Below are 12,968 nucleotides of genomic sequence, written 5' to 3'. Positions count from 1 at the left end.
TTTGTTTTTCTTTTTAATACCATATAATGTTACCATGTTGCTGCAAATAAATAATTATTATGTGTTTATAGATAGCTCAGTCGAGATGGCCCAGTGGCTAGAACGCGTGAATCTTAACCGATGAACGTGGGTTCAAACCCTGGCAAGCACCTCTGAATTTACATGTGCTTAATTTCTGTTTATAATTCATCTCGTGCTTTTAATCATCATATTCAGTCCACATTAATCCACTGCTGGAAATAGGCCTCCTATAGGCCAGGCGCGCCAATTCTCCCGGTCCTGTGCTAATCGCATCCATTGAGCACCCGCCATTTTCCTAAAATCGTCTGACCATCGGGCGTGTGGTCTGCCCACTGGCTTTTTCGCTTCTCTAGGCATAATAATAAATATATTAATTTTATCATTTTCTTCTTTCAGATACCGAGATGGGGAATGGTGAGAACCACATATTAAAGTATTATTCACATACTAATTAGCATATCACAGACAACTCTTTGGTAGAAGGGCGTATTGTCCAACTCTTAATGTTTAAATTCCAGATTATTTTTGTTTTATTAAATAGGCAGGCGGCCTGACAGATGGGTCAGTCGATAGTTGTGTCATTGTTATTATCGGTCTTTGTATATACACTTATATACTATTAACGTATTAAATGTCGTTGAGGTAACTGACATAGACCTTACTCACGCGCAGCCTCGAGGCGAACTGTCAATACTCTATCTATCTTTAGATAGATATGGAGATGAGATCATAGACAATTTTTAGTATGTTTTATAGTTTTTACATATTCCTAACAATAGTAAGTAGTCACCACCCTATCGCTTACATCGCCAATGCGCCACCAATCTTGGGAACTAAGATTTTATGTCCCTTGTGTCTGTAATTACACTGGCTCACTTACCCTTCAAACTGGAACACAACAATACCAACTACAGCTGTTTTGCGGTAGAATATCTGATGAGTGGGCGGTACCTATCCAGACGAGCTTGCACAAAGCCCTACCACTAATAAAAAGCTAACTTGAACCCCGAGAAAGGACATAGGTCATTTTTTTTATAAAACCTGCCGACCCAACAACACACGAGCGAAGTCAAGCAAAATTAGTATAGGCATATATTGACACAGTAGGCAAAGCTTTCATCGTAATTATTTACATCTCACGCAACATACATACTAATCTAAAGTCCATTAAGCACACATTAAGTGACCGTAAAAGTAGGTCTGTCTCGTGTTCCGTATATCACAGAATTCTATGTGATTTTTAAAACTCTTAATTATATTTATTATTTGTTAATATAATATTATAATTTGTTAATAAATTTTGACATCTTGTGTGTAACGCTAAGTTTAAAGTGATATTTTTACTTTTGTATCTTCTAAATTGAGTGACAATTAAGCTATACCACTGCTGGGCGAGAGTTTCTTATATAAAGGGCAAGACTTGGAGCTTATTTCACCTCGCCGCTCCAATGCTTGTCTTTATTGTATGTCATCATGATCATTATTTAATCGAATTTCGAAATTTAGTTGACTAGTTGACTACCGCTTACCACGGTAATAATAGTACTCCAGACATCGGCCACGGCGGCCAATCTCAAGAGAGATTAGCCAACTACGCAGGAGATATTATAGTGCACAAGTGTGTGCGCAAACACAGGTGCACTCTCTATTCCCTAACTCTCATAATCCGATGGGACGGCAATCCGACACGATCGCAAAGAGTTCAGGCGCAGGAATGGCTTTACGTGCTTTCTGAGGCACGGGAGGCCCACACTTCCAACTTCCAGACTCCGGGCTGTTACTGTGAATTTTTCTGACAGAAAAACCCAATAACTTTTTATTGGCCCGACCTGGGAATTGAACTCAGGATCTCCGCGTCTGCGGCCTTACATCAAGCCACTAGACCAACGAGGCAGTCAACCACCACATGTATATGTGCTATGTATGTTATATATACAGGGAACCAATCCTACTAACAAACTGTCACTTTATCGCAATCGAATCGAAGCGTGATCGTTGCCCTTTATCCGTTTTCCTATTATTTAATTTAATTATCGACTATTGTTATAAGAGTTAACAATTAAGTTTGGTTTTGAGACAGCGGTATATGTTAACATCATATCGGTTCGGTTCCGATTCGAATAAATACAGATGATTCAAAGATGGATCGGAATTGAATCGGGAAGTATCGTAACCGTTATAAATTAGTAGAATTCGGAACCTAGGTATACGGGTATCGTATAATCTCTTCCGCATTCCTGACGTTTGTGCATGCTGTATGCAAAATTCGATAATCATTTCAGTGGTTAACACGAAACGCGTAACAAACATACCTACCTTCATTTATAATATTAGTCAGATTGTTCTCGAATAGGATACAATCGAAATATAACAAATGAAAACCGTAATTTCACTACGAAACTCTAAATTCATCTGCCATTTATTACAAGTTCTTATATACTTTTAGCTTGCTATGTACATTTGTTTTCATTGCTCGATTACGTTGAAGTAAATATCGGTTTGTGTTTTCTTTTGGGTTCTACTAGCTTAAGCTTCGCACGTGTTGAATAGGGGTCTATGTACAAAATTTATATGGTAATATTATAAAGGACTTGAGTTAGGGCTATGTGCAAGCCTATCTGGGTATGTACCACCCGCTCATTACATAAAAATAATATCCTGGGACATTATTCACACACGGCCATCTGATCCCAAGCTAAGCAGAGCTTGTACTATGGAAACCAGACAACTGATATACTACATATACTACTTTTCTCTTGTAAATACATACTTATATAGATAATTACACCCAGACTCAGAACAAATAGACATGTTCATGCACACAAATGTCTGTCCTGGGTGGGAATCGAACCCACGACCTTTGGAGTGAAAGGCAAGTATCTACCAACCACGCCACCGGTCCGTCAAAACCCGCCAATCAGCATGATTAATATTTTAAACATAAACTGTTTTGGTTCAAACGGTACACGCTAGTAAAGCTCCCTGTAGCGGCAGCGGTGAGGGGTTGAATAACCCAAGATAACGATTTGAACGATGATAATGAGTTTCGAAGGTGTGGAAAAATAAAAGATGCGTAAGGCTCTCAATTCAAATTGCATGTAATGTATTAAGCCAATGTCCAGAGATCAAGGTGAAGGGGTGCGGGTACAATAGTCAAATTAACCAATCACGGCCGATAAAAGGTATGAAGTTGTGTTTGGCATGAGGTACGTAGTTGAGTATCTCGACCCGAGATGTCGCTACCCGTTCTTAACTTGATAGGAAGTATGCCTAATTACGCAAAACCTTTAATGAATTATACACTTATACCTTCCTCATGAATCACTCCGTACATTGGTGAAAACTGTTAGTTTTTGAGTTAAGCGCGTTCAAACAGACAGACAGCCACGGTGGGTCTTTGTTATATAATACACATAAAAAAAAATACAATTTTGTATGTATTTACAATCGCATATTTTATATGTGATTATATATAAATATATAATGTACATGATAAAGGACTTGAGTTAGGGCTATGTGCAAGCCTATCTGGGTATGTACCACCCGCTCATTACATAAAAATAATATCCTGGGACATTATTCACACACGGCCATCTGATCCCAAGCTAAGCAGAGCTTGTACTATGGAAACCTGACAACTGATATACTACATATACTACTTTTCTCTTGTAAATACATACTTATATAGATAATTACACCCAGAATCAGGACAAATAGACATGTTAAATAGGTGTTAAAGTAAAAAATAATAAAAGATTTTAGATGAAATTTGACAGGATGAACACAAGGCTCAAAATGATTAAGCCGCTTTGCGTGTAACGAAACGGAACACTTTTGAATCTTATTTATATAGTACTTAAATTAAGCAAATATAATCAACATTTGTTACCCTAAAGCCTCCAGACCTCTAAATCCCGTGGGTATGGAAATGCAAACAATACTTCTGCATTGCATTTCAAATTACGGAAGTGGTAGTGAGATGTTTTCTAAAATAAATACAGTGATGCCAACTTCCCTCCAAATTTGGGGGGAATCAAGATGTCCATGGGTTTTTTTAGAGAGTACATTTATTTAGGGGATTTATTATTTAAGTTTTTTTTTTCCTTATAAAAACGTACGACTCTATACAATTTATATTAAGCTTCGAATGCAACCAACAAACTAAAGCAAATATAAACTTCAAGCATGGCTATAAGTGAAATATCAAAAAACTATAATTTATTGAGAATAAAATAATAGCTCAACGGTCAGCGTTGTACAACACGTAGGAGGCCCGAGCTTCGATTTCTGGTCACCAAATGAATAAAAATCGTTTAATTTCATAGTTATCATCACAAATATTATTAGGTCATTAATTAATTTATGTAAATGTGTAAAATGTATCCGCATAAATACAACAGCTATTTTATACTACTTGAATGTATTTGTACAACAAAAAATTTTAATCGATATTTAGCGGAATTTGAAGTTGGTCCTAATATTCCCCATATTCTTTAGGAGTTGGCATTACTGAATAAATAGTGATTTACTTAAAACAAGATGGCAACACTGTCACAGAGCTCATCTGCTCCCGTTCCCAAGTGCATTAGGTTAAAACACTAAAAACCCACATACTACACTTCTTTGTCTAACAATGCTATAACAATGTCAGTTCCCAGGCTTATTATCACCAATCGGAAGTAGAATACTAGTTAGAACTGCTTACATCCAGTTTTTGTATCCACTTTAACAATACTAGCAAAATAATATATTCATTACTTCCGATAACAGATTAAAAAAATACATTGATTTGATTGTTTATTTACTTAATATACCAAAATATATGATGACCAGAACAGTACAGTAACAGCCTGTGAATGTCGCACTGCTGGGCTAAGGCCTCCTCTTTTGGGGAGAAGGTTAGGAGCTTATTCCACCACGCTGCTAAAATGCAGGTTGGTGGAATACACATGTGGCGGAATTTCAGTGAAACTCGACACATCAGGTTTTCTCACGATGTTTTCCTTCACCGTCAAGCACGAGATAAATAAAAATCACAAATTGAACATGCACGTGAAAATTCAGTGGTACTTGCCCGGATTAGAATCCACGATCATCGGTTAAGATTCACGCGTTCTTACCACTGGGCCATCTCGGCTATTGATGACCAGAATATAACATTAATTACATTTTCTAATCATTAATAAATAACATATGATAACAATAAAAAAATAATTCTTATCGAGCAAAAATATCAAGAAAAATAAAATTCCAATATGATAATTAAATTGAATGCGATTTTTTTTGTACTTAGTGTTAAAATAAAACCAAATAAGAGTTTTATATATAAAAATATTTACAGATGATTAAGATTGAATTATTATTTACAAATAATAACAACTATATTTATCTTTTATAAGTGACATCGACTGAATATTTTATGCTCGACACAGATGAAGCCAGAAAAAGTTGCTTTATTTGGCGCGCATCTTTTTTTTACAACGCTTTTATTTGGACCAAGGAATCTCCTATCTTTACTTTAAATGTGTATAATTTAAATTGTTCTGTTTTTTTCTCTTATAAATCAGTATTATAAGGGCCCCGGGGCTGTAAGATGTCCCCTAATTCCCGACCACCTGACGGAACTCTAAAATGTAATGTATCTAAAATCTAAAAAGTATAAATCAATAAACCTTTTCCCACCGCTACGTAAACTAGATTGTTCACGAGCGTGCGAAAGGAGAAAGTATTTTTTTTTTAATTCGTTGACCTGTGAACGATGATTGAATGTTACTTCCCATGTGTGACTTTAGCATTATATAGATAAAACTCACACAGACCTAATAACTCCTATCTCTAAATACTAGTAGATGAGTAAACTTTTTTTTTTTGAAATGGCTTAATAAAAAAATTTACATATACTAGCTAAGTGTCTTCGCACGGCTATATAGGAAGAGAAATGTATTTTGGATAGGATTTGCGTGAAATCCGTTCTTAGTGAGTTTCTACGTCGGGGATGAAGTAACTGTGACAAATTTCAAGTCAATCGAGCGGATAGTTTAGGAGATCTCGTGGTGAGTGGTATTTCGCTTATATAGTATATATTTACCGTGTTTATACTAAAGCAGTGCGTTGAGAAAATTTTCTTGTATAATATTATCAATTATTAGTTTTAGGGGGGGGGGGGGGCTTTCAAATGGTACCCAACATGGAACATTTTTTTTTAATTTACTTCCTTGTATTTTCGAAAGGGTTGTAGTACTGGTTAATAAAGGATTTTATCTCGAGTTAATATTTAAGCGATTTACAAATCACCCCATTTACCAACCCAACAATTCCTCCAGCACTAAGGGCGAAGACATCTCCTGTGTATTTATTTACGCGTCCATTTATATATCTGAAGCTACCGCGTCGAATACCAAAGTGAAAAGCGATATTTATCTAAATAAAACGTGTAAAACTATTTTGTTATATATTTTGATACGGTATCATACTTTGTGACAATTGACGTGAATTGAGCTAATGTTGACGTTATTTTTTTTAATAATTTAAACAGAATGATTACATAAGAGCCGAAGTGGCTCAGTGCATAAAATTCGAGAATCTAAACTGATGATCGCAGGTTCAAACATTTGCAAGTACCATTGGATTTTCAAAGAAGTGGGGTGGAAGAAGCTCCAAACCTTCTTCTAAAAGGGAGAGGAGGTCTTAGCCCAGCAGTGAGATATTTACAGACTGTTAATTTATTACTGTGGGTTATTTGTGGTTATTGTGTTACTGTGGTTTCACTAAGCCACCACCACCATCAAATAATCTACCGCCAAACAGCAATACTCAGTATTGTTGTGTTCCGGTTTGAAGGGTTAATGAGCCAGTGAGACTACAACCAAAAACCTACATAAGATCTTAGTTCCCAAGGTTGCTCGTCTACCTATTTTATATAAAAAATACTATATAGCCTATAACTGTTTCGAAGTATTTATTCACCATATTAATAAGATTAGTAATTTTCCGAAAATCTGACAAAAAATACAATTTTTAATGTTATTATATTATTTCAGTGGGCGGTGGTGTTACTGGTCGCGCTGGTGACAGCTGACGACAGTCCACCCGGCCTAGTGAGCAAGGATAACGAGCAGGATTTAGTAGCTGAAGCATCACAATCGGGTACTTCCTTCTATTTATGTAATACCAGCTGCTCGCCCCGACTTCACTCGGGTTGACCAGTTGTCTTATCTTGTTAACAGTTGTCTGATCTTAGTTGATATTTTATAGGAATATTTTTGGTACCTTGGTTTACATTATTGCGATTTTCGTAGGGATCTTTAATTTTTTTGAAAATAAAATATAGCCTATAATACTCTCTGGTAACGTAGCTTTATACAGATGAAAGAATTTTCGAAATCGGTTAAGTAGTTTTTGAGTTTATCGATTACAAACAAACATAAAAAACAAATCATATCTCTGTATAATATTAGTATAGTAAAATTAGTATAATCGAGTGAGTCGGTTGAACGAAAAACTTCTTCTCTCTTCTGATTAAGAGAGCTGATGAACCGTGTTGACCATGAGAATTTAAACCCACATGAGCTGGTGAATTTTCATGCGTTTATTTTGTTTTTATCTGTGCTCGCTCGAAAACGTCGACAGAGATTTGCATGTTGTGGCTGAAAATCTTCCACGTGTATCCACCAAATTGGAACCAGCGTGGATGGGAAGAGGCAAGCCATCGTTTGAAAGAGGACAGTGGCCCAGTTGTGGGCCATTGACAGATAGATAATTTGAGATTAAACTTAAATGTGCATTGTGTCGTTTGTCAATAATCAATGCTTATCAAGCGAGAATCCTCCAGGCAAGGTGATGTAGGGAAATTCCTTTATTTTAGAGGGATTCAAACCAAAGTAACGGTATTAAGCGGTGAAGTAACTTATTAAATATTTATAACAAACAATTTATTTTCAGGTGCGCAAGCGCAGAAACGAGAAGCAGGTTTATCAAATTCCTACGGCGAGCCGTTACCACCTGATGCGTATGGACCACCTTTAAACATACCTAGTGGTGAGTACAATTCTTTTAATGGCATGTACCGCGGCTACCGCGTAAAGGGACGTGTATTAGCCAGCCTATGTGTTTAGGGGGTGGGGGGGTTTATAATCTATTCCGTAATCCGTAACAGCCTGTGAATGTCCCACTGCTGGGCTAAAGGCGTCCTCTCCACTTTTTGAGGAGAAGGTTTGGAGCTTATTCCACCACGCTGCTCCAATGCGGGTTGGTGGAATACACATGTGGCAGAATTTCAGTGAAATTAGACACATGCAGGTTTCCTCACGATGTTTTCCTTCACCGTAAAGCACAAGATGAATTATAATCACAAATCACAGTCATGTGCTTAACATGAAAATTCAGTGGTGCTTGCCCGGGTTTGAACCCACGATCATCGGTTAAGATTCACGCGTTCTTACCACTGGGCCATCTCGGCCCATAATCTATTAATCCATCTCTATTCCATTAACAAAAATCCATCCCTCCTCACAAACTTTCACGCTTTTAATATTAGTTGGATTTCCTAGTAATCGTCCCACAGCAGGGTTCAAGTCTCTCCCCACATTATTTGTTTGTAAAGAAAGTGCAAAAGTCAAGAGAAAGTGCTTTGAGCCCGTCGTACTCGGGTTATAGTGTACTGTTGTAATTTTTGAATAAGAACTACCGAATGTGGTCAGGTATCTTTATGTTACAAGCTAGGCCTTATATACTCTAAGGAATACAAAACTATAGCGTGATTCAGAATACAACTAGCGCCCTCTAGTGACTAAAAGAAAAATTAAAATTAACAATTGATACAATAACGTGATTTGATTTGTAATAGTGCGCCTTGTACGAGTTTTCTTAGTTATTTAATAGCGTTAACGTTAACTACGATTTATACGCAATGTAAACAGCGTCGTCTAGTGACAATAATCGGAATTCAATATAAATCGCAGATAACTTCAACGCTACCGAATATCAAACCAAACTCGAATACGGCGCACAGACTGCGTGTGAGAAAGTTATTTATATTTTTTTGTTTCAGATTTGCCGCATCCCGCTCCCGTTTACGGAGTTCCAGACACACCATCGTTCTTAGAAACTCCTCCAGGTGCATACGGCCCGCCATCTCCGGTTGTATTTCCGAACCAAAACTACGAAGGGCCCCCACCACCGATCGGCAAGCCCAAGCCAGTTTATGGCCCACCAAAATTCCACTCAAATAAACCAAAACAAACTTATGGTCCTCCGAAACCGGTATATGGCCCCCCAAAGAAGAACTATGGTCCACCAAAACAGACCCTTCCAAAGCCTACATACGGTGCACCATTTAAGCCACCAAAAATCTCGTTCCCGAAGCCTGTTTATGGAGTGCCTAAACCAATATACGGAGCACCCAAACCTGTGTATGGACCACCAAAAGTCAGCTATGGGCCTCCAACACTAAATGTGCAAAGCTTCCCTGAATTACCTCTGTCGTTGCCACAAAACTTTGGCACAGTTAGTGCCAGTATTGGTAACATTGGTACAGGCGTAGGAAGTATAAGCACCATTGGAACAAACTTTGGAAGTCTAGAAACAAGCGTTGGAACGAGCATTGGTACCAATTATGACTTAGGATTAAATCTTCCAGCGCCAATATACGGTACTCCAATCACTAGTTTGCCAGTAAACTTGAAACCTAACTTCCCAATACCAGCAGACACTTATGGACCTCCAGGACATCCTCTTGGTCCTATTGGACCGAACGACCAACTAGTAGTACAAGATTTCGGAAGTATTGGTCATTACGGACCACCTCAGCCAGACCCAAATCCTAGACCACCCCATCCAGGTATACCAGCGCCACCGACACCTCCGCACGTCCTTTACGACGGATGGAAACCAATTCCAGGAATCTCAAAACCATTGTTCGACAATGTTGAAAATGTTCACACGATACAAAGTATCCAACACATCGGACATAATAATGGACATATTGAAACTTTGGACCAATATGGACCGCCGCCACCACCTCCGCTACTCCAAGAAGTGAGCATCAATATAGACGGACATTCGCTGCCAGACATCAATCAAGAGGCACACTTTTCTGGCGCACAAATATCATCAGGCTATTCAACTGTACATCAAGATGCGTTAGCGAACATTGATTTGAACGCAATCGTCGGTGGAGACTCAAACCACATTGACCAATCAAAGACGGTCTTCGAAGCACATTACACAGAAAACAACAATCCACAATCCGACTTCACATTCATTCAATCCGCTATACCTGAAAAAGTTATTGTCGATTCATACGGCGCTCCGCCTTTAGACTCCCTCTCTAATGGTCCCTACCCTCCATCACATAGACAACAAGGAGCTAAAGGACTCATACCACCATCAGGCACATATGGAGTACCGCCGAGTAGCCAATACGGCGCTCCACCAAAGCAGCTTCCAGCTAATCTACCTATACCTTACGGATCATTTTCAGGTGGTGGTCACGCTATTCATTCTGGTGGTCATTTACCTAGACATCCTATCAAGTTCAGAGATTCAGTACCCGAAGGTCTAATCCAGCAGATCGGTCAAATATCACATCACAAAGACGCCCATGGAATTGATCATGTGAAACAAGGTCCCGCATATTTACCGCCACCGATCCGTGAGATCAAGGAAATAAATCATCACTCTGGAAACCATGGGTTTAATGGTGTCTCATTCTCCATTGAACCATCGAATTTATACAGCCTACCACACTCAGGGCATCCAATAAACTTCCAATCCCAACAACCCAGTAACTTATATGGCTCGCCAATTGATTCTTATTCAGCGCCGCTCTTAACAGTCGCTGATCATACAGCTTCTGGATCTACGAGCAACGCTGTAGCAGCGACGATCGATGGTACGATATTAGCCAATTTATCCAACTTAGAGGCAGCAGCTATTTTGAAGCACTGTCCTTACCACGAAGCTATATTAAAAGCAGCTAAATATGGCGAGAAAATTCCTGCAGAATTAGCATCAAGTTATGTTGCTAGTTTGAGCTCATTGGGTTCCGCGTTCCATAAGCATCAACAAGCATTATTGTCATCCCAAAACGGTTTCAACACGCCAGCAGAAGGCAGTGAATCAGTTTCTTACAACACGAAAGATTTATCAACAGCTTCCCATACGTTAGTCCAAACTGTATTACCTAATCAAATAGATGACGGGAAAACAGAGAAAACGAGTGTCCAAAAAGGGAAACCAATAAAAGATGGCAACAAAGATTTTTACAAACAAAACTCTCTGTCTGATCAAATATATCACACGTCAGAAAATATCAAGAATTTGAGCGAAGAAACGAAGCAGCTACAACAGAAGATTGTCTCTTCAAGTCAAAATTTACATCAAGTAAACGAACAAATAGCTAACTCGCCAGCTAAAAACAACCAGGCGACGTATTCCGTCCAAATACAATCAGCTGACGACGGCCGGGGCAAGGCGACATCACCATCGATACCCCACGAACAGCTCCTATCAGAAGGACTTCTTCAGAGCATATTACAAGCTATCGAACAACCAGCTCAAGGTAAAAACAACGACCATCGCAGTCAAACGAAAAATATTTATAAGCAATCAACAAACCATCATCAAATAAATCAAAACTATTATCAGACAAGCGTCGACAGTTTGGAACAGGGACTGGTTCTTCCAGCCGGATACGAACCAGTTGACAGATCTAAACAACAAAAAGACCTTGAAGTGCAAAGCACCAATGACATCAAGCATTTATTGCAAAAGGAGAGTCATCAGCACTTCAACGACTTCAGTCACGGTGACTGTGACCAGCGAGCGGACAACTCCGTGACGCACACGATTGTCGTCCCGCCGCCCAACGTCGACAAAGTCCAACCCGTGGAAGAAGTCGAAGACAATGACGTAGCTATTTACTTCGGAGAACCGGCAAAGGATAGTGATGAGAAAAACCAAGAACCGGTCACGGAAATATCGGTAGCAACAAGTATAAGTGAGAACGTAAATAAATATGGCAAAACGCCGGAGTTCGGAGAGAAGATTAAAAAAACGTGAAACTCGTTGTTTATGTTGTAATCTAGTCTATATAGAACCAGTGAGCTGATAGGACATTTGACAGCAAAAAAAAAGTATAGCCAGATGGATCGTTGTACGTTTATGTTAAATATATTTAAAAAAAAAACAAATATTTAAATATAAATTTGTCCATTCCATTGTTCCATTTAATCAAAATGCACGTTTCATTTTTTAAATGTCAAAAAAATAGATGTTGCTAGTTGAGTGAATCCAATTTGAGAATGACATAATAAATGTCAAAATTGTTTTATATAAACTTCACTCAGTATCTTATCTTGTGTGGTATTAACATTTTTTTACCAACAAATATATAATATGTAGAAGGTCGAAAATAATCTTGCCTTAGACTATGTATGTGTCTTTTGTTTATTACAAATACATATAAATGAGTAATTTTATTTCAATTTCAATTATAAATAATATAGACACAAATAAGCTCACTGGGGCCATTTAAGATAATTGTTAGAGGCTCTTATTTAAATTATTTCAATAAGTTATTATTAAACAGCGCCATCTGTTGACAATTTAAAACTCGCCCCAGTTTCATCGATCTATTTATCATAGATCTTTGGAAACTATGGGCGCGTTTTAAATTTACTATTTATAAATGTATTTATACCAATAATATTAATTTTAAGAATATTTTTTGGGTATTCTCTCGGTAATTTATTATTAAATTATTATATGTGTAACTAGTACTTACTAGTGTTAATCGATTTACTTATTTATAATCGTATTGACTGTCGTTTTGTTTAATTCGTTTTTAAGCATGTGAAAGCGATTAATAAAAACATACATTTATGACTGTTTTTTATTTTTGTTTCTTGCCTTTACTCGTAGAAAGAAAGGTCCGGACTTAGATATCC

At 37.8% G+C, this 12,968-nt stretch overlaps 1 protein-coding gene across 1 annotated transcript; it reads left to right on the top strand.

Annotated features, from left to right (window-relative positions):
- The first annotated feature begins 422 nt into the window (after positions 1 to 422).
- LOC126779887 (atrophin-1-like) lies at positions 423 to 12,137 on the top strand. Its single transcript, XM_050504037.1, has 4 exons — positions 423 to 435; positions 7,062 to 7,167; positions 7,963 to 8,058; positions 9,071 to 12,137. The coding sequence occupies exons 1-4, from the start codon at positions 433 to 435 to the stop codon at positions 12,079 to 12,081; spliced, it is 3,216 nt and encodes a 1,071-aa protein (XP_050359994.1). The 5' UTR covers positions 423 to 432; the 3' UTR covers positions 12,082 to 12,137.
- The last annotated feature ends 831 nt before the right edge of the window (positions 12,138 to 12,968 follow it).

Source organism: Nymphalis io, chromosome 30 (assembly GCF_905147045.1).
Source record: "Nymphalis io chromosome 30, ilAglIoxx1.1, whole genome shotgun sequence".
NCBI classification, from domain to species: domain Eukaryota; kingdom Metazoa; phylum Arthropoda; class Insecta; order Lepidoptera; family Nymphalidae; genus Nymphalis; species Nymphalis io.
Note: the sequence above shows the minus strand (reverse complement) of the source record. Positions and strands in the feature narration are given on the sequence as shown.